The following is a 27,710-nucleotide window of genomic DNA, read 5'->3' as shown; positions in this document are numbered from 1 at the left end:
CTTGTCATTCCGTCCATTCCTCATGTGTGTTTTCAGTTCAGTCCATCCAGTCAGCCAGCCAACCATTAATTTATTAATTCACTCACTCACTCCCTCACTCATTCATTCATTTATTCAATTGGTATAGTCAGTCCGTCTTCTCATGTTCTGTTCATCCTGGCTTCACAACAAACATCATCCACATCCTTCACCAGCCTGCGAGTCCTGTGTTTGAGTCCTCTCTTCCTTCCACACATTACATTGTGTCACATATATAGAGACTTTTTATACATAGGGCCCAGGATTCTGTGCTAACATGAACCTTGTACAATGTGTGGTGCCAACTCATAAACAAAAACACACTTGCTGTATATATAGTACTGTCAGGCCTTTATTTTTTAACAGCAGCTCTGTGGAAAGAAGGTAGTTTTAAAGCAGCATGAATCTATAACCTACTAAGTAATCACTTCTTTCTTCCCCTGTCTTTGAATTAATTTGCAAACTGTGAAACTGATATTCTGTTAAATATAGACATCATGTCAGTTATATTTTCTGAATTAGCCTTGTGATATAAGTGTACAATGAGCGAGACTACAGAGGCACCCGAAAAACTGGCTAAACTTTGAGCCACAGTAAACACGTCACTCTTGAGACTCAAACATTTTATGCTTGAAAAAAGGATATAAATATGAGTCTGTTATTTGAGAAACAAAAACCTATTTACTGTAAATGACAATAAATTGACCAATTTACATCTTAATGGAACGTGTTAGAGATATGACATTATGACACCTTAAGTTCAAACGATAAGATGACCTGGATTAAACCTAAAACCAGAAGTGGAAATGCATTTTAGTTTACATCTGAAAAAATGTAAAAAACAAAAAACAATAATAATAAATTTTTAAAAGGTAAAATATGTGTTAGTTGTCTTTAGATCTTTGATAGTCTAAAGGTCAAATTTAAGTAAACAATAATGCTTTTTCCTGAGACTTGGTTGCCTTAGTGCATTTATAGTTAATGTTATGAGGCCTTCATTTGCTGTCATGTACAAGAGAATAATGTACATTTTTGAAATTTTATTTTGCTCCATTTTTATTTGGTGAACAAGAAACTCTTAATTTTGAAGTTCTTTTATCCAAATCCAAATTCTAAAAAGCCAATGACACAGATAAACAATAAGTGTTACATTTGCACTGATGTTTTTTCTAAAGGTGTCAACATCAGGACGAGCAAGTTTAATTATTAACCAGTTTAGATACAAGACTCTCTGAATGTTTATATCACACAACTTGAGTCTTGATGTTAGCAGGACATTGATGGAGAAAAAGCAGAAAGGTGTTAGCCTGGAGAAACACACCAGCTGAGAGAGCCTCCTTCCTAGTTAAGGTGAGGAAGGAGTAGAAGAGAAGGGAGTTACTGTTGAAATACTATTATTGCATTGTTTTTTGTTTTTGTTTTTTTTATGCTATGGGATTGAAAAACTTCAAAAAACAACAGCACAATTTTATGTTTGATATGCTAAACAAAACTTTAATTTTTAAAGTAGTAAATACTACAGTATGTCAAGCAATGGGGATATTTGATCAGATTTAAAAAATTCAGAATTATGGTGTCATTAATTAATGTACAGAGAGAAATTTACATATAAATTTAAAAACAAAAAAAATGCCAAATAAAAGTAGGTAACAGGTCAATTACTATTACTATTTTTCCAAAATAATAATAATAAAAAACCCTATATAAATACATAAATACTACTGAAAAAATACAACCTAATAACACTGATCCTTATATTTATACATGTAACGTGTTTATTGAAAAAAAGAAACATTAAGCATTGTTAACTGACCTTTGTGATAAACTGAGATGTAACACACAGGGATGCCTGCACTAACCAGCCCTTTACAACAGAATATTTCATACAATATTTTGTTTACTTTAAACCTAAAACACTTTGAAATAAACCTGTTTAATCAACTTGCACTTATATCAGCTAATATACCTTGAACATCAAGACACAGCAAGGCAAAGAAATGAAAAGTCAATTTGTGATGATTTCTGAATGGTATATAGATGAATTTTACAACAGTACTTAAAAACTCATGCAGAATCCTTTTTAAAATGAAATTCTTAGTCAAAAACATGAAAAAAATGTTGTTTTCATTTAACATTCGTGCTGGATTGAGCAAATATGTCATATATGACAAATATAACAAAGAATATTAGTAAAATTAGTCTAGTCCAGTTATATGTTTGCCTTAGACAAGGCAAACATGACTAAATGTTTCTGAATCAAGTGCCTTCAGAAAGACTTGTATTTATATTGCTGCATCTGTTTTGAATATTTTTGAATTATTTTAAAAAAGGAAATCTAACCTTAATGGAAATCATTTCCCTTTCAAATAAATTAAACTCAAGATTCTGTTTCGTATTTTGGTGAGTTTAAATCCATACATGAGAGGATTCATAACTGGAGGGATGATGAGAAATTCAAGAGCGATGAAGTTTTTGAGGCTTTGGGATAAATCTCTGGAGCCAAAGCGCAAGTACATCGCATCAAAAGCCAGTACAGTGGCATTTATGATCACAGAAGTCAGATGGGGCACACAGGTCTGCGTAAACTTTACTCTGTCCTCTCTGGACCTCACACATGTTTTAATAATATATATGTAAGTCCAAATTATGAAAAGCCAATGAAAATGATAAATGACAATTATCACATATGCACTGATGTTATTTGAAAAAGTGTCAGCTTCAGGACAAGCAAGTTGAACAATTAACCAGTTTAGACACAAGGCTCTCTGAATCTTTATACCACATAACTTGAGTCTTGCTGTAAGCAGGACATGGATGGCAAAAACACAGAAAGGTGTCAGCCAGGAGAAACACACCAGCTGTGAAAGCCTCCTCTTAGTCATGAAAGAGTAGTAGTGCAGAGGTCGACATATAGCCATATACCTGTCAAAGGCCATGACAGTTAAAATAGACAAATCACAGCAAGCAAATGAATACATGACAAAACCTTGTAAAAGGCACCCTTCATAGGAGATTCTGTGAGAAGACGACAGTAAATCTGAAAGGAATTTTGGGTAGAAACCTGTGGTTCCATAAAGTGCATTAATGCAGAAGCTGCTCAGTAAAATGTACATAGGTTCATGGAGGCTTTCATCCAAGACAATGAGCAGCACAAGAGAAATATTGAAGAACAAAATCACACAGTAATACAGTAAAGTAACTGAGAAGAGGGGTACTGTGAAATTCATCGTCTCATTAAATCCTGACAGAATGAAACTTCTTTCATTAGACTGATTATCCATGATCAGAGGGCACATCTACCTTTTTAAAATAACAACATAACAGAGCACTGAGCTGCTGCGTCTGTACCTGACTAATGTCTGCTGTCCCTCTTCACCTCCCATTAATTATAGAATAAAATAAAATACTATATACAGTACAATAAATAGAATAAAATATACAATAGGATAGAAATAGAATGCAAATGCTTTATACAACTGAGTAAAAATACAACTTTGTCAGAAAAAGAGTATTGCACTCAGTGTGTGTGGATGTGTGTGTTTGATCAGTTAAAGTCTTTGTTGTGGAGTCTGACAGCAGTGAGGAGGAAAGACCTGCGAAATCTCTCCGTCCCACACCGTGTGTGCCGCAGCCTGCCACTGAAGGAGCTGCTCAGTGCTGTCACAGTCTCCTGCATGGGGTGGGAGATGTTGTCCAGCAGGGATGAGTGTATGTTTCTGTTCTGTGTCCTGTTTGTTTCTATATGTGTCTTTCTGGCTGCTGTTACAAGCAAATTTCCCCTTGTGGGACAATTAAAGGATTATTCTATTCTATTCTATTCTAATGCTGTTTCTATCAAACTATTTTTCTCCTACAGTTACACAGAGGCCTGACAACAATATTATACATTCACATTATAATGCAGCCACCTAATGTTATCACATCATATCACAACTTCCAGACACTCTAAACCAAGGCACAATGCACATTTCAAATTCCTTTAAATTTAAATATGTTTATATTAGAGATGGCACGATACCACTTTTTTATGTCCGATACCGATACCGATATCATGAATTTGGATATCTGCCGATACCGATATGAATCCGATATAGTGTTTTTTAATCAACAAAACTGTTTTTTTTTTAAATATCTTGCTGCATTTTGTATAAGTTCATACTCAAGTTTAAAACAACAACTACACTAAAGCTATTCTGTTATACCTGTATGCAAAAAAAAAAAAAATCATAGTTCAGCAATACTGATCAATCTAATAAACTTAAACCTACACCATCCTCCCTATTCTGGTATTTTAAAGAGTACTTAGCGTAAATATTAAGCAACCTAACTAATAGGGTTCCAACTCCCAGCAACAACAAAAATAAATAAATAAAAAATAGGGAACCACCCCTCACGCTCCACCTCATGATGCTTAATCAACGTAATCAACCTTAATTTGATGCAGTGTGAAAAAAAAAGCACAGAAATCAATTATTTTTCAAGAAATATTAAATAGATTCAACATCTTTCTTCAACAAAATTGCAGACTGCACAGATGGTACCTTCCCAAAGGAAAAAGTACTATAGCTTACTAGGGTATATATATTAGACTTAATAGTCACTATATACAGTAATTGACTTCTATTCATTTTACATCAAATTAAAACTTTGGGTGTAAGATTCGGATAATTATTTATTAAAAGCTAGACATTTTAAATGAGAATAAGAAAGAAAAGTATGTCTTTGTGCCCCCTTTTCCCTGTTCATGCCCTATCGGCCCCCCTGGCTAAACTTTGCTAGATCCACCCCTGCACAGTTACCAGCCGTCAGCTACGTAGAAAAAGATCCTCGAGTAGAAAGTAATAATAAATAAATTCTAACAACAGCTTATCAAGCTTAAACGTGCTGCTGTTGTTCAGCCGCTGGTTTCCTCTTTCTGGTGCAAAGTGGGCCAAAAACAAACCAGAGAGACGGACTCGCGACAGAAAAGCCGATCAGCTGATCATTAAGCAGTTTCATGATTGAAGTAGCAGCCAGAAGAGGCAGTCGCTCCATATATCATTTGGTAAGCTTAACGCAGGAATGCTTTACAAACATTCAGAGATGGACTTACACACTTGCTTTACTTCTCTCGGGGATAACTTTGTCGGAGATGAAATGCCGGGTTGCTAGCGAAGCTCCACATGCTATCCAGACCACCGACAGGTCCCGCATGCCACAGCCGCTCTATCACGTGATGCATACTGCTCCGACGTGCTAACGTTCTGAGGTGAGTTACGGCGTGTTGCAAGTTTTGTGAGGTGCTTTCGTGATATTTAATGGTTCGGATTACATTTTTTATTTTTCTCCGATATCCGATCCAGTAATTTAGGTCAGTATCGGACCGATACCGATACGTAATATCGGATCGGTCCATCTCTAGTTTATATTGTCTCCTGTAAAATAGTCAGATGTCTATTCATATTAATGTACAGAATTCACCTGCTTGCTGCTACTACTGCACATTCACCCAGTGTATATACTATATGTATATATATATATATATATATATATATATATATATATATATAATGTTCTTCCTCTACACCCCCCCCCCCCCCCCCCCCCCAATTTTTGCACATGTCGAGGAGCGTGTCAGGCTACATTTCACTGTGTGTTATACTTGTATAACTGTGCATGTGACAAATAAAGAACCTTGAACCTTGAACCTTGAACTCCACACTGTGTATCGAAGCCCTCAGTTCCCAGTCTTGTCATTCCGTCCATTCCTCATGTGTGTTTTCAGTTCAGTCCATCCAGTCAGCCAGCCAACCATTAATTTATTAATTCACTCACTCACTCCCTCACTCATTCATTCACTTATTCAATTGGTATAGTCAGTCCGTCTTCTCATGTTCTGTTCATCCTGGCTTCACAACAAACATCATCCACATCCTTCACCAGCCTGCGAGTCCTGTGTTTGAGTCCTCTCTTCCTTCCACACATTACATTGTGTCACATATATAGAGACTTTTTATACATAGGGCCCAGAATTCTGTGCTAACATCCCTGAACCTTGTACAATGTGTGGTGCCAACTCATAAACAAAAACACACTTGCTGTGTATATAGTACTGTCAGGCCTTTATTTTTTAACAGCAGCTCTGTGGAAAGAAGGTAGTTTTAAAGCAGCATGAATCTATAACCTACTAAGCAATCACTTCTTTCTTCCCCTGTCTTTGAATTAATTTGCAAACTGTGAAACTGATATTCTGTTAAATATAAACATCATCATGTCAGTTATATTTTCTGAATTAGCCTTGTGATATAAGTGTACAATGAGCGAGACTACAGAGGCACCCGAAAAACTGGCTAAACTTTGAGCCACAGTAAACACGTCACTCATGAGACTCAAACATTTTATGCTTGAAAAAAGGATATAAATATGAGTCTGTTATTTGAGAAACAAAAACCTATTTACTGTAAATGACAATAAATTGAACAATTTACATCTCAATGGAACGTGTTAGAGATATGGCATTATGACACCTTAAGTTCAAACGATAAGATGACCTGGATTAAACCTAAAACCAGAAGTGGAAATGCATTTTAGTTTACATCTGAAAAAATGTAAAAACAAGAAACAATAATAATAAATTTTTAAAAGGTAAAATATGTGTTAGTTGTCTTTAGATCTTTGATAGTCTAAAGGTCAAATTTAAGTAAACAATAATGCTTTTTACTGAGACTTGGTTGTCTTGGTGCATTTATAGTTAATGTTATGAGGCCTTCATTTGCTGTCATGTACAAGAGAATAATGTACATTTTTGAAATTTTATTTTGCTCTTTTTTTATTTGGTGAACAAGAAACTCTTAATTTTTAAGTTCTTTTATCCAAATCCAAATTCTAAAAAGCCAATGACACAGATAAACAATAAGTGTTACATTTGCACTGATGTTTTTTCTAAAGGTGTCAACATCAGGACGAGCAAGTTTAATTATTAACCAGTTTAGATACAAGACTCTCTGAATGTTTATATCACACAACTTGATGTTAGCAGGACATTGATGGAGAAAAAGCAGAAAGGTGTTAGCCTGGAGAAACACACCAGCTGAGAGAGCCTCCTTCCTAGTTAAGGCGAGGAAGGAGTAGAAGAGAAGGGAGTTACTGTTGAAATATTATTATTGCATTGTTTTTTGTTTTTGTTTTTTTTATGCTATGGGATTGAAAAACTTCAAAAAACAACAGCACAATTTTATGTTTGATATGCTAAACAAAACTTTAATTTTTAAAGTAGTAAATACTACAGTATGTCAAGCAATGGGGATATATGATCAGATTTAAAAAATTCAGAATTATGGTGTCATTAATTAATGTACAGAGAGAAATTTACATATAAATTTAAAAACAAAAAAAATGCCAAATAAAAGTAGGTAACAGTTCAATTACTATTACTATTTTTCCAAAATAATAATAATAAAAAACCCTATATAAATACATAAATACTACTGAAAAAATACAACCTAATAACACTGATCCTTATATTTATACATGTAACGTGTTTATTGAAAAAAAGAAACATTAAGCATTGTTAACTGACCTTTGTGATAAACTGAGATGTAACACACAGGGATGCCTGCACTAACCAGCCCTTTACAACAGAATATTTCATACAATATTTTGTTTACTTTAAACCTAAAACACTTTGAAATAAACCTGTTTAATCAACTTGCACATATATCAGCTAATATACCTTGAACATCAAGACACAGCAAGGCAAAGAAATGAAAAGTCAATTTGTGATGATTTCTGAATGGTATATAGATGAATTTTACAACAGTACTTAAAAACTCATGCAGAATCCTTTTTAAAATGAAATTCTTAGTCAAAAACATGAAAAAAAATGTTGTTTTCATTTAACATTCGTGCTGGATTGAGCAAATATGTCATATATGACAAATATAACAAAGAATATTAGTAAAATTAGTCTAGTCCAGTTATATGTTTGCCTTAGACAAGGCAAACATGACTAAATGTTTCTGAATCAAGTGCCTTCAGAAAGACTTGTATTTATATTGCTGCATCTGTTTTGAATATTTTTGAATTATTTTAAAAAAGGAAATCTAACCTTAATGGAAATCATTTCCCTTTCAAATAAATTAAACTCAAGATTCTGTTTCGTATTTTGGTGAGTTTAAATCCATACATGAGAGGATTCATAACTGGAGGGATGATGAGAAATTCAAGAGCGATGAAGTTTTTGAGGCTTTGGGATAAATCTCTGGAGCCAAAGCGCAAGTACATCGCATCAAAAGCCAGTACAGTGGCATTTATGATCACAGAAGTCAGATGGGGCACACAGGTCTGCGTAAACTTTACTCTGTCCTCTCTGGACCTCACACATGTTTTAATAATATATATGTAAGTCCAAATTATGAAAAGCCAATGAAAATGATAAATGACAATTATCACATATGCACTGATGTTATTTGAAAAAGTGTCAGCTTCAGGACAAGCAAGTTGAACAATTAACCAGTTTAGACACAAGGCTCTCTGAATCTTTATACCACATAACTTGAGTCTTGCTGTAAGCAGGACATGGATGGCAAAAACACAGAAAGGTGTCAGCCAGGAGAAACACACCAGCTGTGAAAGCCTCCTCTTAGTCATGAAAGAGTAGTAGTGCAGAGGTCGACATATAGCCATATACCTGTCAAAGGCCATGACAGTTAAAATAGACAAATCACAGCAAGCAAATGAATACATGACAAAACCTTGTAAAAGGCACCCTTCATAGGAGATTCTGTGAGAAGACGACAGTAAATCTGAAAGGAATTTTGGGTAGAAACCTGTGGTTCCATAAAGTGCATTAATGCAGAAGCTGCTCAGTAAAATGTACATAGGTTCATGGAGGCTTTCATCCAAGACAATGAGCAGCACAAGAGAAATATTGAAGAACAAAATCACACAGTAATACAGTAAAGTAACTGAGAAGAGGGGTACTGTGAAATTCATCGTCTCATTAAATCCTGACAGAATGAAACTTCTTTCATTAGACTGATTATCCATGATCAGAGGGCACATCTACCTTTTTAAAATAACAACATAACAGAGCACTGAGCTGCTGCGTCTGTACCTGACTAATGTCTGCTGTCCCTCTTCACCTCCCATTAATTATAGAATAAAATAAAATACTATATACAGTACAATAAATAGAATAAAATATACAATAGGATAGAAATAGAATGCAAATGCTTTATACAACTGAGTAAAAATACAACTTTGTCAGAAAAAGAGTATTGCACTCAGTGTGTGTGGATGTGTGTGTTTGATCAGTTAAAGTCTTTGTTGTGGAGTCTGACAGCAGTGAGGAGGAAAGACCTGCGAAATCTCTCCGTCCCACACCGTGTGTGCCGCAGCCTGCCACTGAAGGAGCTGCTCAGTGCTGTCACAGTCTCCTGCATGGGGTGGGAGATGTTGTCCAGCAGGGATGAGTGTATGTTTCTGTTCTGTGTCCTGTTTGTTTCTATATGTGTCTTTCTGGCTGCTGTTACAAGCAAATTTCCCCTTGTGGGACAATTAAAGGATTATTCTATTCTATTCTATTCTAATGCTGTTTCTATCAAACTATTTTTCTCCTACAGTTACACAGAGGCCTGACAACAATATTATACATTCACATTATAATGCAGCCACCTAATGTTATCACATCATATCACAACTTCCAGACACTCTAAACCAAGGCACAATGCACATTTCAAATTCCTTTAAATTTAAATATGTTTATATTAGAGATGGCACGATACCACTTTTTTATGTCCGATACCGATACCGATATCATGAATTTGGATATCTGCCGATACCGATATGAATCCGATATAGTGTTTTTTAATCAACAAAACTGTTTTTTTTTTAAATATCTTGCTGCATTTTGTATAAGTTCATACTCAAGTTTAAAACAACAACTACACTAAAGCTATTCTGTTATACCTGTATGCAAAAAAAAAAAAAAATCATAGTTCAGCAATACTGATCAATCTAATAAACTTAAACCTACACCATCCTCCCTATTCTGGTATTTTAAAGAGTACTTAGCGTAAATATTAAGCAACCTAACTAATAGGGTTCCAACTCCCAGCAACAACAAAAATAAATAAATAAAAAATAGGGAACCACCCCTCACGCTCCACCTCATGATGCTTAATCAACGTAATCAACCTTAATTTGATGCAGTGTGAAAAAAAAAGCACAGAAATCAATTATTTTTCAAGAAATATTAAATAGATTCAACATCTTTCTTCAACAAAATTGCAGACTGCACAGATGGTACCTTCCCAAAGGAAAAAGTACTATAGCTTACTAGGGTATATATATTAGACTTAATAGTCACTATATACAGTAATTGACTTCTATTCATTTTACATCAAATTAAAACTTTGGGTGTAAGATTCGGATAATTATTTATTAAAAGCTAGACATTTTAAATGAGAATAAGAAAGAAAAGTATGTCTTTGTGCCCCCTTTTCCCTGTTCATGCCCTATCGGCCCCCCTGGCTAAACTTTGCTAGATCCACCCCTGCACAGTTACCAGCCGTCAGCTACGTAGAAAAAGATCCTCGAGTAGAAAGTAATAATAAATAAATTCTAACAACAGCTTATCAAGCTTAAACGTGCTGCTGTTGTTCAGCCGCTGGTTTCCTCTTTCTGGTGCAAAGTGGGCCAAAAACAAACCAGAGAGACGGACTCGCGACAGAAAAGCCGATCAGCTGATCATTAAGCAGTTTCATGATTGAAGTAGCAGCCAGAAGAGGCAGTCGCTCCATATATCATTTGGTAAGCTTAACGCAGGAATGCTTTACAAACATTCAGAGATGGACTTACACACTTGCTTTACTTCTCTCGGGGATAACTTTGTCGGAGATGAAATGCCGGGTTGCTAGCGAAGCTCCACATGCTATCCAGACCACCGACAGGTCCCGCATGCCACAGCCGCTCTATCACGTGATGCATACTGCTCCGACGTGCTAACGTTCTGAGGTGAGTTACGGCGTGTTGCAAGTTTTGTGAGGTGCTTTCGTGATATTTAATGGTTCGGATTACATTTTTTATTTTTCTCCGATATCCGATCCAGTAATTTAGGTCAGTATCGGACCGATACCGATACGTAATATCGGATCGGTCCATCTCTAGTTTATATTGTCTCCTGTAAAATAGTCAGATGTCTATTCATATTAATGTACAGAATTCACCTGCTTGCTGCTACTACTGCACATTCACCCAGTGTATATACTATATGTATATATATATATATATATATATATATATAATGTTCTTCCTCTACACACCCCCCCCCCCCCCCCCCCCCCCCCCCAATTTTTGCACATGTCGAGGAGCGTGTCAGGCTACATTTCACTGTGTGTTATACTTGTATAACTATGCATGTGACAAATAAAGAACCTTGAACCTTGAACCTTGAACTCCACACTGTGTATCGAAGCCCTCAGTTCCCAGTCTTGTCATTCCGTCCATTCCTCATGTGTGTTTTCAGTTCAGTCCATCCAGTCAGCCAGCCAACCATTAATTTATTAATTCACTCACTCACTCCCTCACTCATTCATTCATTTATTCAATTGGTATAGTCAGTCCGTCTTCTCATGTTCTGTTCATCCTGGCTTCACAACAAACATCATCCACATCCTTCACCAGCCTGCGAGTCCTGAGTTTGAGTCCTCTCTTCCTTCCACACATCACATTGTGTCACATATATAGAGACTGTTTATACATAGGGCCCAGAATTCTGTGCTAACATGAACCTTGTACAATGTGTGGTGCCAACTCATAAACAAAAACACACTTGCTGTGTATATAGTACTGTCAGGCCTTTATTTTTTAACAGCAGCTCTGTGGAAAGAAGGTAGTTTTAAAGCAGCATGAATCTATAACCTACTAAGCAATCACTTCTTTCTTCCCCTGTCTTTGAATTAATTTGCAAACTGTGAAACTGATATTCTCTTAAATATAGACATCATCATGTCAGTTATATTTTCTGAATTAGCCTTGTGATATAAGTGTACAATGAGCGAGACTACAGAGGCACCCGAAAAACTGGCTAAACTTTGAGCCACAGTAAACACGTCACTCTTGAGACTCAAACATTTTATGCTTGAAAAAAGGATATAAATATGAGTCTGTTACTTGAGAAACAAAAACCTGTTTACTGTAAATGACAATAAATTGAACAATTTACATCTCAATGGAACGTGTTAGAGATATGGCATTATGACACCTTAAGTTCAAACGATAAGATGACCTGGATTAAACCTAAAACCAGAAGTGGAAATGCATTTTAGTTTACATCTGAAAAAATGTAAAAAACAAGAAACAATAATAATAAATTTTTAAAAGGTAAAATATGTGTTAGTTGTCTTTAGATCTTTGATAGTCTAAAGGTCAAATTTAAGTAAACAATAATGTTTTTACTGAGACTTGGTTGCCTTAGTGCATTTATAGTTAATGTTATGAGGCCTTCATTTGCTGTCATGTACAAGAGAATAATGTACATTTTTGAAATTTTATTTTGCTCTATTTTTATTTGGTGAACAAGAAACTCTTAATTTTGAAGTTATTTTATCCAAATCCAAATTCTAAAAAGCCAATGACACAGATAAACAATAAGTGTTACATTTGCACTGATGTTTTTTCTAAAGGTGTCAACATCAGGACAAGCAAGTTTAATTATTAACCAGTTTAGATACAAGACTCTCTGAATGTTTATATCACACAACTTGAGTCTTGATGTTAGCAGGACATTGATGGAGAAAAGGCAGAAAGGTGTTAGCCTGGAGAAACACACCAGCTGAGAGAGCCTCCTTCCTAGTTAAGGCGAGGAAGGAGTAGAAGAGAAGGGAGTTACTGTTGAAATACTATTATTGCATTGTTTTTTGTTTTTGTTTTTTTTATGCTATGGGATTGAAAAACTTCAAAAAACAACAGCACAATTTTATGCTTGATATGCTAAACAAAACTTTAATTTTTAAAGTAGTAAATACTACAGTATGTCAAGCAATGGGGATATTTGATCAGATTTTAAAAATTCAGAATTATGGTGTCATTAATGTACAGAGAGAAATTTACATATAAATTTAAAAACAAAAAAAAAAAGCCAAATAAAAGTAGGTAACAGTTCAATTACTATTACTATTTTTCCAAAATAATAATAATAAAAAACCCTATATAAATACATAAATACTACTGAAAAAATACAACCTAATAACACTGATCCTTATATTTATACATGTAACGTGTTTATTGAAAAAAAGAAAGATTAAGCATTGTTAACTGACCTTTGTGATAAACTGAGATGTAACACACAGGGATGCCTGCACTAACCAGCCCTTTACAACAGAATATTTCATACAATATTTTGTTTACTTTAAACCTAAAACACTTTGAAATAAACCTGTTTAATCAACTTGCACATATATCAGCTAATATACCTTGAACATCAAGACACAGCAAGGCAAAGAAATGAAATATCAATTTGTGATGATTTCTGAATGGTATATAGATGAATTTTACAACAGTACTTAAAAACTCATGCAGAATCCTTTTTCCTTAGACAAGGCAAACATGACTAAATGTTTCTGAATCAAGTGCCTTCAGAAAGACTTGTATTTATATTGCTGCATCTGTTTTGAATATTTTTGAATTATTTTAAATAAGGAAATCTAACCTTAATGGAAATCATTTCCCTTTCAAATAAATTAAACTCAAGATTCTGTTTCGTATTTTGGTGAGTTTAAATCCATACATGAGAGGATTCATAACTGGAGGGATGATGAGAAATTCAAGAGCGATGAAGTTTTTGAGGCTTTGGGATAAATCTCTGGAGCCAAAGCGCAAGTACATCGTATCAAAAGCCAGTACAGTGCCATTTATGATCACAGAAGTCAGATGGGGCACACAGGTCTGCGTAAACTTTACTCTGTCCTCTCTGGACCTCACACATGTTTTAATAAGATATATGTAAGTCCAAATTATGAAAAGCCAATGAGACTGATAAATGACAACCATCACATATGCACTGATGTTATTTGAAAAAGTGTCAGCTTCAGGACAAGCAAGTTTAACAATTAACCAGTTTAGACATAAGACTCTCTGAATCTTTATACCACATAACTTGAGTCTTGCTGTAAGCAGGACGTGGATGGCAAAAATGCAGAAAGGTGTCAGCCAGGAGAAACACACCAGCTGTGAAAGCCTCCTCTTAGTCATGAAAGAGTGGTAGTGCAGAGGTCGACATATAGCCAGATACCTGTCAAAGGCCATGACAGTTAAAATAGACAAATCACAGCAGACAAATGAATACATGACAAAACCTTGTAAAAGGCACCCTTCATAGGAGATTCTGTGAGAAGATGACAGTAAATCTGAAAGGAATTTTGGGTAGAAACCTGTGGTCCCATAAAGTGTATTAATGCAAAGGCTACTCACGAAAATGTACATAGGTTCATGGAGGCTTTCATCGAAGACAATGAGCAGCACAAGAGAAATATTGAAGAACAAAATCCCACAGTAATACAGTAAAGTAACTGAGAAGAGGGGTACTGTGAAATTCATCGTTTCATTAAATCCTGACAGAATGAAACTTCTTTCATTAGACTGATTATCCATGATCAGAGGGCACATCTACCTTTTTAAAATAACAACATAACAGAGCACTGAGCTGCTGCGTCTGTACCTGACTAATGTCTGCTGTCCCTCTTCACCTCCCATTAATTATAGAATAAAATAAAATACTATATACAGTACAATAAATAGAATAAAATATACATTAGGATAGAAATAGAATGCAAATGCTTTATACAACTGAGTAAAAATACAACTTTGTCAGAAAAAGAGTATTGCACTCAGTGTGTGTGGATGTGTGTGTTTGATCAGTTAAAGTCTTTGTTGTGGAGTCTGACAGCAGTGAGGAGGAAAGACCTGCGAAAGCTCTCCGTCCCACACCGTGTGTGCCGCAGCCTGCCACTGAAGGAGCTGCTCAGTGCTGTCACAGTCTCCTGCATGGGGTGGGAGATGTTGTCCAGCAGGGATAAGTGTATGTTTGTGTTCTGTGTCCTGTTTGTTTCTATATGTGTCTTTCTGGCTGCTGTTACAAGCAAATTTCCCCTTGTGGGACAATTAAAGGATTATTCTATTCTATTCTAATCAAGTTCAAGTTCAAGTTCAAGTTCAACTTTATTGTCACTTCAACCATATACAGTTTAAAAATACACAGTGAGGCGAAACAACGTTCCTCCAGAAACCAAGGTGCTACAAGACAAGTTAGTGCAAAAAAAATAATAATATATAATATATCTAGTAATAATATTGTGCAAAAGAGCATTTACAGGTTGGTGTGTGCGATTGTAGCTGAGATATAATGTACGAATTGTGAACATTCTCAAAACTGTATTGTACATAGGTTATACTTTTTTATTGTGTGAACTTTATTTTTGTGGAACTAAGGTTCCGTGTGTTATTGTTGAAGTGGGACATTAATCAGTGTAACGCCACCTGCGGCCACATTGCGGGTGTGGGGTTTCCTAGCCAGAGCTGTACGGACTCCACACTGGTGAGGCACGCTTTCTGTAGCTCTTCTCCCTGTACTAAATTATCCATATAAATTCGGTGTATTTGTCTTTGTTAAGTATTGGCTCCTAGGGTTAAAAGCTCTCAAAGTGTTTTCAATCGCTTTGAGTGAGAAAAATGATATTTGGAACTGCGCTTTATCTGTTGTATCATCCGTTTGTGTGGAACTGACTTGTGTTAAACAGGGTGAGGAGAAGCCTGCTGCCGCTGTGTGACACTGATTTTGCTGCTGCACTCTGTTTTATAGGTATGTGTAAATGTGTAGTTTTTGTTTTATGTGTATAATGAGCTCATGTCCCGAGGCTGTGCTCTGAGCAGTATCTTCAGCCATGTTGGGAAGAGTTAAAAAGTTGTTTGAATATGTATTATGCAATTGACCTATTTTAATGGGAATTTGAATGTTATACGTTATTGTTAGTGATTCCATAATTGTCTCTGTTTTACCCCACTGTAATATTTGATTTTGAAGTGGCGGTTGTGAAAATTATTATTTTGATAAGTTGTATTTTCTTTTATATGATGCAAGCAGAGCTGTACGGACTCCACACTGGGTGAGGAGAAGCCTGCTGCCGCTGTGTGACACTGATTTTGCTGCTGCACTCTGTTTTATAGGAATAAACCCTGTTTCCAGCCAGTCCGTGTCTGTTGTCACAACGCAGTCGACCATTTCACATCTGCTACACGATGGTTTGGTGGTGTAGGTCAGTGTGTTTGCACTTTGTGTTGGTTAGTCAGTCCAGACTCAATGTTTTGAGGTATTTGAGTTAAGCTGAGTGATAATGTTAGTGTATGTGTGTGTGTGCGTGTTTATCAGTCAGTCCCTTTTTGCTGAGGAGACGGATGGCTTGTGGAAAAAAGCTGTTGCACAGTCTGGATGTGCGTGCCCGAATGCTTCGGTACCTTTTTCCAGATGGCAGGAGTGTAAAGAGTGTGTGAGAGGGGTGTGTCCGATCAGCCACAATGCTGGTGGCTTTGCGAATGCAGCGTGTGGTGTAGATGTCCTCAATAGAGGGTAGAGAGACCCCGATGATCTTCTCTGCTGTTCCCACTATCCGCTGTAGGGTCTTGCGGTCTGATATGGCACAGCTCCCAAACCAGACAGTGATGCAGCCGCTCAGGATGCTCTCAATAGTTCCTCTATAGAAGGTGGTCAGGATCGGTGGTGGAAGCCGGGCCTTTCTCAGTCTTCTCAGAAAGAAGAGACGCTGTTGGGCTTTCTTGTGCAGGGAGCTGGTGTTGAGGGACCAGCCGAGGTCCTTCTCCAGGTGTACACCCAGGAATTTGGTGCTGTCAACGATCTCCACAGAGGAGCCGTTGATGCTCAGCGGTGAGTGGTTGCCTCGTGTCCTCCTAAAGTCAACAACCATCTCTTTTGTCTTGTCAACATTCAGAGACAGGTTGTTGTCCTTACACCAGTCCGTTAGTCTCTGCACTTCCTCTCTGTACGCTGACTCGTCGTTCTTGCTAATGAGACCCACCACGGTCGTGTCATCAGCGAATTTAATGATGTGATTTGAACTGTGTGTTGCTACACAGTCATGAGTCAGCAGTGTGAACAGCAGAGGACTGAGCACACAGCCTTGTGGGGCCCCAGTGCTCAGTGTGGTGGTGCTGGAGGTGCAGTTCCCGATCCGTACTGACTGAGGCCTTCCGGTCAGAAAGTCCAGGATCCAGTTGCAGAGGGAGGTGTTCAGGCCTAACAGGCTCAGCAGTGCTGTTTCTATCAAACTATTTTTCTCCTACAGTTACACAGAGGCCTGACAACAATATTATACATTCACATTATAATGCAGCAACCTAATGTCATCACATCATATCACAACTCCACACTGTGTATTTAAGCCCTCAGTTCCCAGTCTTGTCATTCCGTCCATTCCTCATGTGTGTTTTCAGTTCAGTCCATCCAGTCAGCCAGCCAACCATTAATTTATTAATTCACTCACTCACTCATTCATTCATTTATTCAATTGGTATAGTCAGTCCGTCTTCTCATGTTCTGTTCATCCTGGCTTCACAACAAACATCATCCACATCCTTCACCAGCCTGCGAGTCCTGTGTTTGAGTCCTCTCTTCCTTCCATGCATCACATTGTGTCACAGACTTTTTATACATAGGGCCCAGAATTCTGTGCTAACATGAACCTTGTACAATGTGTGGTGCCAACTCATAAACAAAAACACACATGCTGTGTATATAGTACTGTCAGGCCTTTATTTTTTAACAGCAGCTCTGTGGAAAGAAGGTAGTTTTAAAGCAGCATGAATCTATAACCTACTAAGCAATCACTTCTTTCTTCCCCTGTCTTTGAATTAATTTGCAAACTGTGAAACTGATATTCTCTTAAATATAGACATCATGTCAGTTATATTTTCTGAATTAGCCTTGTGATATAAGTGTACAATGAGCAAGACTACAGAGGCACCCGAAAAACTGGCTAAACTTTGAGCCACAGTAAACACGTCACTCATGAGACTCAAACATTTTATGCTTGAAAAAAGGATATAAATATGAGTCTGTTATTTGAGAAACATAAACCTATTTACTGTAAATGACAATAAATTTACCAATTTACATCTTAATGGAACGTGTTAGAGATATGGCATTATGACACCTCAAGTTCAAACGATAAGATGACCTGGATTAAACCTAAAACCAGAAGTGGAAATGCATTTTAGTTTACATCTGAAAAAATGTAAAAAACAAAAAACAATATTAATAAATTTTTAAAAGGTAAAATATGTGTTAGTTGTCTTTAGATCTTTGATAGTCTAAAGGTCAAATTTAAGTAAACAATAATGCTTTTTACTGAGACTTGGTTGTCTTGGTGCATTTATAGTTAATGTTATGAGGCCTTCATTTGCTGTCATGTACAAGAGAATAATGTACATTTTTGTGTTGTGAAGTAGCGGACCCTTTAACGTAGTCCAGCTCTATACCGCCATAATAATCCAAACACTCATCAGATTTACCTGTTTCGCTGCGTTTGGTTCGCTCCGCCGTGGCCTGTGAAGGGGGTATCCCTGGAGTGGACTCAGATCTGTCTCTGGGCAATTCACTTTCAAGAAAAATCACAATTACAATTACAACAGTTATCACTCCTAACACTACCATTGCTCTCCACTTTCCCCATAACCCCATTTTGGTTATTTCTGTCATCGCTTTTTATCCAATTTAATTTCACTTGTTCTTTATGGGGTTTTTTTGGGTTTTTTTTGTTTTTTTGCTTTTTTATTTACTTACGTTTTTTTGCTTTTTTATTTACTTTTGTTTTTTGTTGTTATTGTTGTTATTATTTTAACCCTTTATCTTCTGAGTCGGGTGATTCTCTCTTACTCTTCTTTCTTCAACTTCCGGGGTCTTCAGTCGTTGCATGGATCAGGGATTTATTCTGTCCCTGGGCTGGGATCCATGTGGGGGGTCTCAGCCGAGTTCCCCCTCTTTTCCTTTGCAGAGAGCCTTTCCGACCTCTTAGGCTCTTCCGCTACAGCACACTGGCTCCAGTGGTACCAGGTTTCGCCTTTCCCTTTCAGTCGGACCGCGTGTGAGGTCCTGGTTTCCACCTCGAATGGACCTGTCCACCTGGGCTCGTTCCACTTTCGTTTGTAGACCTTCAGTCACACTCACTTTGCCTCTGGCACCGTCTGCTCCTGTCCTTGGCCTGCAGTCACCGGTGATGTAAAACTTAAGACAAGAGCTTTCAGTGTTTTAAATTGCTTTAAATGTTCAAATGTAGGCATTTCTTGTCTTAAAGCTGGCACCCCTGCAGTGGGGCCAGGAAATTGTCTCCCAGTGAACAACTCATAAGGAGTAAACCTGGTGGACTGATTTACTGAGCATCTAATGCTCATGAGCGCTATTGGTAATGCATCAACCCAATCCATTTTAGTCTGTGCACAGATCTTAGCCAATTTATTTTTTACATTTTGATTCATTCGCTCAACCTTACCTTGAGACTGTGGATGATAAACTGTCCCAAACCTGTGTTGCAACCCTAACATGGATTCCACTTCCTGCAAATGTTTATTCTTAAAATGTGTCCCATTATCTGATCTAATTCTCTCTGGGAATCCATGCCAGGGAACATAATTATTTACCAAACACTTAATGACTGTTGTGCTGTCTTCTCTCCGGGCTGGCCACGCCTCTGGCCACCCTGTCAAACTATCCACACATACCAGCAGGTATCTAAAACCCCTCACTGGTGTCACCATGTCTGTGTAGACAATCACTATTTCCTGACCCGGCCTCTGTGTCAGGGGAAACTTACCCATCTCTGGTTTCACTGTAGGTTTAGGATTGTGTTGGCCACAGATAAGGCAGGTTCGCACATGTTCCCTCAACATGTCCTTCAGGAATGGGTGCCACCAATGAAAGAGATTCCTCTCCATCTGGGCGACACCCACATGCCCAAGGCCATGAGCCTCTCTGATCTTTTTCTCTGCCAAATCTGCAGTCAGCACTGGTCTTCCATCTGGCCCCCTCCAAATGTTGCTTACCTTTATGGCTCCTCTCTCCTTCCAGAGTGACTTTTCTTCTGGAGAGGCCTTCTCTTGTTCTTTTATGATCTCTTCGCGTTCCAGCCCTGGATTTTCTTCCCAATCCATTCCCACACTTACCATTTGTCTGATCCCCGTGTAGCCAACCACCTTTTTGGCTGCTTCATCCGCTGCTCGATTACCCCGAGCAACCCAAGTGGCTGAATCATCGTGTCCCTTGCACTTTATGATTGCTACCTCCAGGGGTCCTTCCAGGGCTTCTTCCAGGGCCTTCATCTCCTTCTCATGTTTGATTGGTTGTTGATTGGTAGTGAGGAATCCCGCTCTCTTCCACTGACTCAGCTCCACATGTGCAGCTCCAAAGGCATAGGCTGAATCAGTGTAAATGTTTATCCTTTTTCCTTGAGCATATTTCAGAGCTTCAATCAGTGCAACCACCTCTGCTCTCTGCGCTGACTGCTGCCCTTCCAGCTTTGCTGCTTTGATCACCTCCAGCTGCTCCCCTCTCTTACTTACCACTGCATAGCCTGCCTTGAGCCCCTCCTTCTCATCCCTAAAGCAGCAGCCATCTGTGAAGAGATCCTCTGCTCCTTCCATGGCTTCCGCTTTGAGATCTGGTCTCGTTTTCTCTTCTCTCCAGACCGCCTGGGCGCAATCATGCGGTTCCCCTGACCCCATTTGGTCTGCCATGTTTATCCCTTCATGTATGAAAGTCAATTTTGGAGCCTCCAGCACTTTGCTGAGCCTCTGTTGTCTAAGTGGGGTCATGGTGAAGGCCTGTGAGTTAACATAAGCCGTGGTGGCTTATGTTAACAACACAGTTTTAACAACTGTGTGTTGTTAAAACTCTCAGTGGGTGTCCTCTGACTATATGTGCTACTTTCTGGATGGCCTTTGCCACTCCAGCTACATGCTGAGTGCATGTAGGGTGCCTTTTCTCCATGTTGTCTAAACATACACTAATGTACATTAAAACCTGTCTGCCTCCCCCTTTTTTCTGAAACAAAACGCCATTCACCACCCCTTTTGTTTCAGAAACATCTAAGAAGAAGTCCCTGTTGTAATCTGGCACAGCTAAATCTACTGCACGAGAAAGGTCCTGTTTCAAAGAAATGAAGCATTGTTCAGCTTCAGTAGTCCAGTTCAACTTAGCAGTCAGGTCCCTCATGCCATGCTGCTTCACCAAATCACGCAAAGGCTTAGTACGGCCCACATAGTCTGGAATGTACTGCCGGCTGTAGCCTGTGAGACCTAAAAAAGAAAGCATCTCTTTCACAGTCTCCGGTCGCGAGAGGGAGAGAATGGCACTTCTATGAGCAGCCATCAACCCCACCATATGCTGTTTCACCTCTCTCCCTAAAAAAGTCACCTGTGGTCTCACCAACTGTAATTTGTCTTTACTCACTTTAAAACCCGCCTCCGCCAGTCTCCTGAGCACGGTCATGGTGGCCTGAAAGCAAGCATCTGCCGTGGGAGCGGCAATCAGGAGGTCGTCCACATATTGAACCAGAGTGCAGCCAGCCGGCATCACACACGGTTCCAACATCTGCTTCAACACTTGGTTAAAAATCCCCGGTGACAGAGCAAATCCCTGTGGCAACCGAGTATACCTTAACTGTTGACCCCTGTAAGAAAAAGAAAACACATCACGCAGAGAGTGGTGCAAAGGTAAACAAAAAAAGGCATTTGCCAGGTCAATGCATGTAAACCAACGCTGCTATGGGGAGAGATTAGTCAATGCAGTAAATGGATTAGGAACTGCCACAGTTTTAGTTTTCAAAATTGCATTAATAGCCCACAAATCATGAGCCATACGGTATTTACCTGTGCCATGCTTTTCCACTGGCAAAATGGGCGTGTTCCATTGAGACGTGGAAGGCTCCAACACCCCCACCTTTAACAGCCCTTCAATAGTCTCTGCAATGCCTTCCTCTGCCTGTGGTGAATGTCGGTACTGCGGACGCCATATTGGAATGTCAGATTTAAGTTCAAAGGTCACAGGCGAACAGGTGGTTAAGCCAACATCCGTAGGCCCCTGTGACCACAGTGTGTGAGGCAACTGTGAGAGGCCTTTAACCGCCTCTGGATGATCTGTCAGTTCCCTGCCATGTGTCCTACGTATGTGACGATGTTCCAATATAGTGTCATCTGTGTGGGATGTTGAAATTCTGTAAGTTTTAGTACTTGGGGAGAAGGAAACATCAGGAATCTGTGTGAGTTGCCAATCAATTGCTCGTGAAGCTACACGTATCATGGGACCCAAGTCCTTTGCTTGATGTCCAGAATGAACCGCTAGAGACACATGAGGCACAGATTCATCACCCATTCGGAACCAGCTCTTTTGTTCCTCCGCCAAGTGGACCAGGGCTGCTACCCCCTGCGGTCCAACATAAATACCCCTGGTAGAGACCTGCCATTGTTTCCCTTCCAGGAATTCATGGAACAGGTCTTCGTACCACTCAGTATTTTCGCGATCGTAAAAAAGTGTCACGTGGTATGGGTCAATAGGTGGAGCATACACGTCCAGGGCCATGATCCAGGGCCGCCAGAGCTGGAAGTGTGCCAGGATGCCGTCAGAGGTCGTCAGCCGGGCCCAGTAAATTTCTGCTGTACGATCAATGTCCTCAGACAGCAGCCACTGTCCTCTCGTACTTGTGGCCACACAAGGAAGCTGTGTGCCATCCTTCAAAGTCATTGTTAAACCATCGGGCCCACAAATGATCACAGCTCCCAGTTTGATGAGCAGGTCTCGCCCCATCAAGTTCACAGGCACCTGCGCTGAAATAACATATGGATGAGCCACTGCTTGCTTTCCAATTTCAGTCTTTAACGGAACAGTCACTGGCAATGTCATTGGAACCCCAGAGAAGCCAACCACGCTGACCTCGTCCCCAGATAGTTTAATGTTCTCAGGAACTTCTTGGATGGTTGAATAAGTAGCTCCTGTATCAACAAGGAATGGCAGAGTCAGTCCATTCACCGTCAGTGAGAGTAAGGGGTCTGCCTTTCCCCCCTCTCCTCGGCATCCCTGTGGGGTGTGTCACTGCTGCCAGTCCTGGCTGCCCCAGCCGGCCCCCCAGGTCGGCATTTGAGGTCTTGGTCCGGGGACCATGTGTGGGTTTGGAGCCTGATAGTATGGACCACCCCTTCCTGCTTGAGGCGGGCCCATTTGCTGCTGTATTTGTGGCTGCTGTGGACAGTCTCTGGCCCAGTGCCCAGGCTGACAACACACCCAATAGACACCTCTAGGCCCACGACCCGCTCCAGGTGCTCCCCTTCCATACCCCAGGGTGCCTCTCACACCCACCGAGCCACCACGACCTCTTGCCCTTCCTCTACCGGCCCACACATTACCTCCCCAGCTGGCCATGGGTGCACTCTGCAAACCATCATAATATGTCCAGGGATTCATTGGATAAATATTTGGGTTAAAAATCCCCCAGGGCGAGCTGTGTGCCTGATGTCACTCTAAGTTATCTCAGCCAACCCGCGCCTCCATCAATGATGGGTGGGAGCATCTGCCCCAGGGATGTAACATCCCCTACCCCGTATGGTTTATATCTTCTTTCACCTCCTGTTGCAACCACTAGGGGCATTCCTAATGCAGAACTGGGGTGTCGCAGGACTTCCCCCTGGGGATTTTCTGCCGCTTTCATTTGACTTCTTCTCCACATCGGATGACCTCCAAGCTCTCCTCCACTGCGAAGCCATTGGTCCTCCATCTCCTCTCGTTCTCTTCGAGATCCAAACGCGGGCCATCCTCTTGAGTCATCTTCATCCCCTCCTGCACTCTGAATCACACTACACTCATCTATATCCTCTTCCAGAGTGCCCTGTATCCATCCATCCCAGGTGTCAACAGCTCTTACCTTAGGTGTTTGCGCCTTAAAATACACCTTCTTCCTCACATCTGGACCTAAAACACCACTCCCTTTAGCTTTTACCTTTTGCTTCTTAAATTTTTCCCAAAATTGTTCTTCATCGAACCGTGTACTCACCATGTCCACCAGTTTCTCTACCTCTTCAGGTAATAATTCCAGAGGAGTCCTAGCTGTTGCTCCGGCTGCACCAGGCTGTTCTTCCTCTCCTTCTTCGTCCTCCCCATCTTTTTGTTCCAAGTTGGTCTGAGTATGACCAGCAGGTAGCACTGTCTTTGTAGGTCCTATTACTATATTTTGTTGCTGCGGCTTAGGGCGGTGCTGGTCCTCATAATCACACTCCGCCTGCCCTCCAGTTAGGCGCAGCACCGTTCCCTCTTCATTCTCCATCCTGCCATCCTCAATACTCAATGTTGGATAATTACCACAATATGGTGGAGGACGTGCTGAAAAAAGAGGGGGTGAGGGTGTGGAAGACCACCAGGTCTCAACTTACCTTCCTCTTCCACAGGTTCCCTCATCCAGTGCTCCAGTCCTTGGCAGCTGATTCCCCATACAGCCAGCCTGGCTCGTTTCTCCTCCTCCTCTTTTATTTGTTTCTTAACTCCCCTCTTCTCCAAAGTATGTGCTCCATCCAACTCTCTCCTGAGTTTCTCCTCGGATGCCTTGGCCGCTTCCAATAAAGCCTTTGCGAGAGAACATCGCATATCACCTTTTATTCCAGCTTGATCACATACACTCATTATTTCCTTCCCCATTTCCAGTATTTTATCATTCTTACCTGTCAGATGTCCAGTCATGGTGATCTTCAATGCTTCCCCTAATTTCTCTTTTTGCTTATCAACAGTTTTCCATTGCATTTCTCCCTCTGTTGGACTCCTCACTCCTTCTCTAATTGTCGCGCTGACCTAGTAGGTGTGGCTGTTATTCCTCTTTTCCTCCTCCTGCCCTCTACCTGTTCGGTGCTGCTGCTTACCCATGGCCGCTGATTAGACCTTGGGTGCAATCAACAACTAAGCACGGCCTGGTGTGCGCCGCCCTGCCAGGTGAGCCACATTAGAGCAATCAAGGGTGGGCGTGCCGAGTAAACCTTTAAATGCATGCAGCAGTCATTTGACCCGGGTGCAACATACTGAGAGGACGGCAAACAAAGCACTTTTCCACTGTGAGGAAGACTTTGAACAAGACAGGCTATCGGTAAGCTCTTGAGTTCACATTTTGCTTTTGCAGATGTATCTGGGACTATGGAAGCTCAGTTGTGCAAATGTTTTACGCTTAGGGAAATAGTTGCTGCATTTAAGTTTAATTATATTGACAAAAATGAATGTTTAAGTTTGAATAAATTGTTTGTGCAGTTAGTGTTCCCACATATTTATGTTAATTAATATTAAAAATAGTTACCCCAAATCCTTGGGTGGATCGTAAAACTAGTGAATAAATGTTTGGTTTTGATTTAAAGAAAAATAATTCTTTGTAAAGAAAATCCTTAGTTAAAGTCTATTAAAATGTTTGTGAACTCTAAAATGTATACTTTAAAATACAATTGTTTATAAAAAAGTGTTAAATGCAAAGAAGACACATTGTGTATATTTATTTAAGAACCACAGTTAAATTAACACAGTTAACCACATGGTAAATGGCTTTACTGAAGTGTATTTTGTTATTTCATCTGTCTTCTGTGTAATTTATCTGAATGGTTAATGAAATGTTCTTTATTTTTGTGTTGAAAGGTTTTTTACCTGCTGCTACCTACCAGCTATCAAACTAGTTGGTCTAAATAAAGTTGAGTGAAATTCAAAGTCTGGTCTTTTTCAAGTGTGGACACCTCACAGTCAGAGGAACACTTGACACTAATAATCTCCTCTTGTTCAGCCATTATTTTTAACTCACCTGGAATTCCGTTACTTACCACCAGATGTCGTCGTTTGTTTTCATCGGGACCCTCCGAGCTCCTCCTTACTACTCCTCCTTCGTTTCACCTACGAGCCCACCCCTTAAGGCTGGCACTCACACACCTTCTACTTCTCGCAGTCCAGTTCTCAACTCACAGCAGGACACTTCCTCCTCTGCTTATTCCGGACAACGCCCTAAGCGGTACACAGAGCGGGTGCCGTCCGCTCTTGTACACCTCACAAATTATTCAAATTGCGCCACGGACTCGATACCGCAGTTTCTCTTCCCCTAAAAAATATAAAACCAAATTAAACCCCCCAATTGACTTCACAGTTTGCAACAATTCGCGACACGGCCTCCTGCCGCGATTTCTGCACACCACAAACACACACTTTTAGACACGAATTCTTTTTGTTACTTTAATTGACTCCCGTACTTCAGACGAGACGCCGACTCTAACGGCGCTTTCACACAACTACACAGTCTACACACACTGCAGTCAGTGGGCTGAGCCAAGCAGTCGTTCTCTCACTAACAAAGCAACTTGCCCCCACTCTCATGCATGTTATCAACCGTGACTAGGATCCAACACCTAGCTTTAGTTATTTAGGGCGCCCCCGGTGCCCAGGTCACCAACCCGGCAAATCCCAAGGACGCGTCCGACCAAGGGTGGAGTTGCCAAACTCGGAGCGCACATGGCCCTTAGCCGGCGACAAAGCCTTTCAGCCCCGCTTTCTAACTAATAGTAACACAAGTTTCCTGCTTTAACGCACGAGGACGAGCACAGCACCGCCACTTTTTTCCTAATAACTAAGACGGATCAGACACCGCCATGGATGAAACACAGATTCTATTAATCCGTAACAAACGTCTCCTGCTTTAACGCACCGAGATGTCCTTACGGGGCGCTAAACATCAACCTGAGTTCTTATCAAAAGTCTCTTGCTTTAGTCGCTCACAGTACGCTAAACATCAACCTGAGTTCTTAGCAAAAGTCTCTTGCTTTAACGCACTGAGGCGGACGCTAGCCGCCTTTTTTTCTACTGAGTGAATTTACACTGTGATACGTTCAACTTAGCGAACAGATAATTTAGAATTTATTCAATATGCACACTTCAAAAATAAACAGGTGGTGCTTACCTTTTAGATGATTGAGCCGGCTCTCTGTTCGCCTCGTTTCACGACCTCAGCACTGCCAATTCGTCCTCTCTGAACCTCGAGCGAATCCCGGGTTTCGGCACCAAAACTGTTACTTTTTCACAGTTTCACCCGGTTCGTAGATTCCTCAGGCCTCCAGAAAGAACACTGGGGACTCAGTAGTCAATTCACAACACTTATTAATTCACACTCATTGACCACACTTATTGATTATACCTATTGATTACACCTTCTAGAAGGGAGATGTACAGGACCCTGGAACTCCTCTGCAGATCTCAACTCCTTTGTCTGTTACATGCAGTTTTGTATCAGTGACCCCCCTTCTAAACCCTCTACAAGGTGCCATAAAACTAAGTACTATGTTTACATACTTTCACTTGTGTGTGTGTGCGAGCCTGTGAATGCCTACATGTGCGCGTTCCCGCGTGCCTATATGAGTGCTCGTGTGTGACTGTGTACACATACCTGTGTGTATGTGTGAGTGCACACGAGTGAGTGTGCGTGTGGATGTGTGTGCGTGACAGTTAAAACACTGTGGGTGTAGGTAACTCCCTAGAGGTCATAAAACCCCTCTCCCTTCCAGACCACAGTTACCCAGTTATAAATGTTGAGACCCCCACCCTAAAACATCCTCTGGGGAATTTCCACTCAGTGGGGGAGAGGCCTCCTACAATC

At 40.0% G+C, this 27,710-nt stretch overlaps 3 protein-coding genes and 1 long non-coding RNA gene across 4 annotated transcripts; 1 reads left to right on the top strand and 3 right to left on the bottom strand.

Moving 5' to 3' along the window:
* Nucleotides 1-2,369: 2,369 nt before the first annotated feature.
* Nucleotides 2,370-3,314, bottom strand: LOC146616420 (olfactory receptor 10Z1-like). Its single transcript, XM_085374502.1, has one exon. It carries the CDS (start codon nt 3,312-3,314, stop codon nt 2,370-2,372), a length of 945 nt encoding a protein of 314 aa, XP_085230628.1.
* Nucleotides 3,315-8,115: 4,801 nt separating this feature from the next.
* On the bottom strand, nt 8,116-9,060 carry LOC146616419 (olfactory receptor 10Z1-like). The gene has a single exon (XM_085374455.1). The coding sequence runs from the start codon at nt 9,058-9,060 to the stop codon at nt 8,116-8,118; it is 945 nt and encodes a 314-aa protein (XP_085230581.1).
* A 4,659-nt stretch (nt 9,061-13,719) lies between these two features.
* LOC146616418 (olfactory receptor 6N1-like) lies at nt 13,720-14,664 on the bottom strand. Its single transcript, XM_085374512.1, has one exon. It carries the CDS (start codon nt 14,662-14,664, stop codon nt 13,720-13,722), a length of 945 nt encoding a protein of 314 aa, XP_085230638.1.
* A 730-nt stretch (nt 14,665-15,394) lies between these two features.
* On the top strand, nt 15,395-16,408 carry LOC146616417 (uncharacterized). Its single transcript, XR_014906958.1, has 3 exons — nt 15,395-15,592; nt 15,795-15,856; nt 16,139-16,408. It is a non-coding gene; the product is annotated as an uncharacterized LOC146616417 (long non-coding RNA).
* The last annotated feature ends 11,302 nt before the right edge of the window (nt 16,409-27,710 follow it).

This window comes from Diplotaxodon limnothrissa, linkage group LG16 (assembly GCF_057381915.1).
Source record: "Diplotaxodon limnothrissa isolate DT_005_m linkage group LG16, D_limnothrissa_male_GT1.1, whole genome shotgun sequence".
Taxonomy (NCBI): Eukaryota; Metazoa; Chordata; class Actinopteri; order Cichliformes; family Cichlidae; genus Diplotaxodon; species Diplotaxodon limnothrissa.
The sequence above is the reverse complement of the archived record's forward strand: the minus strand, read 5'-3'. Positions and strand labels throughout refer to the sequence as shown.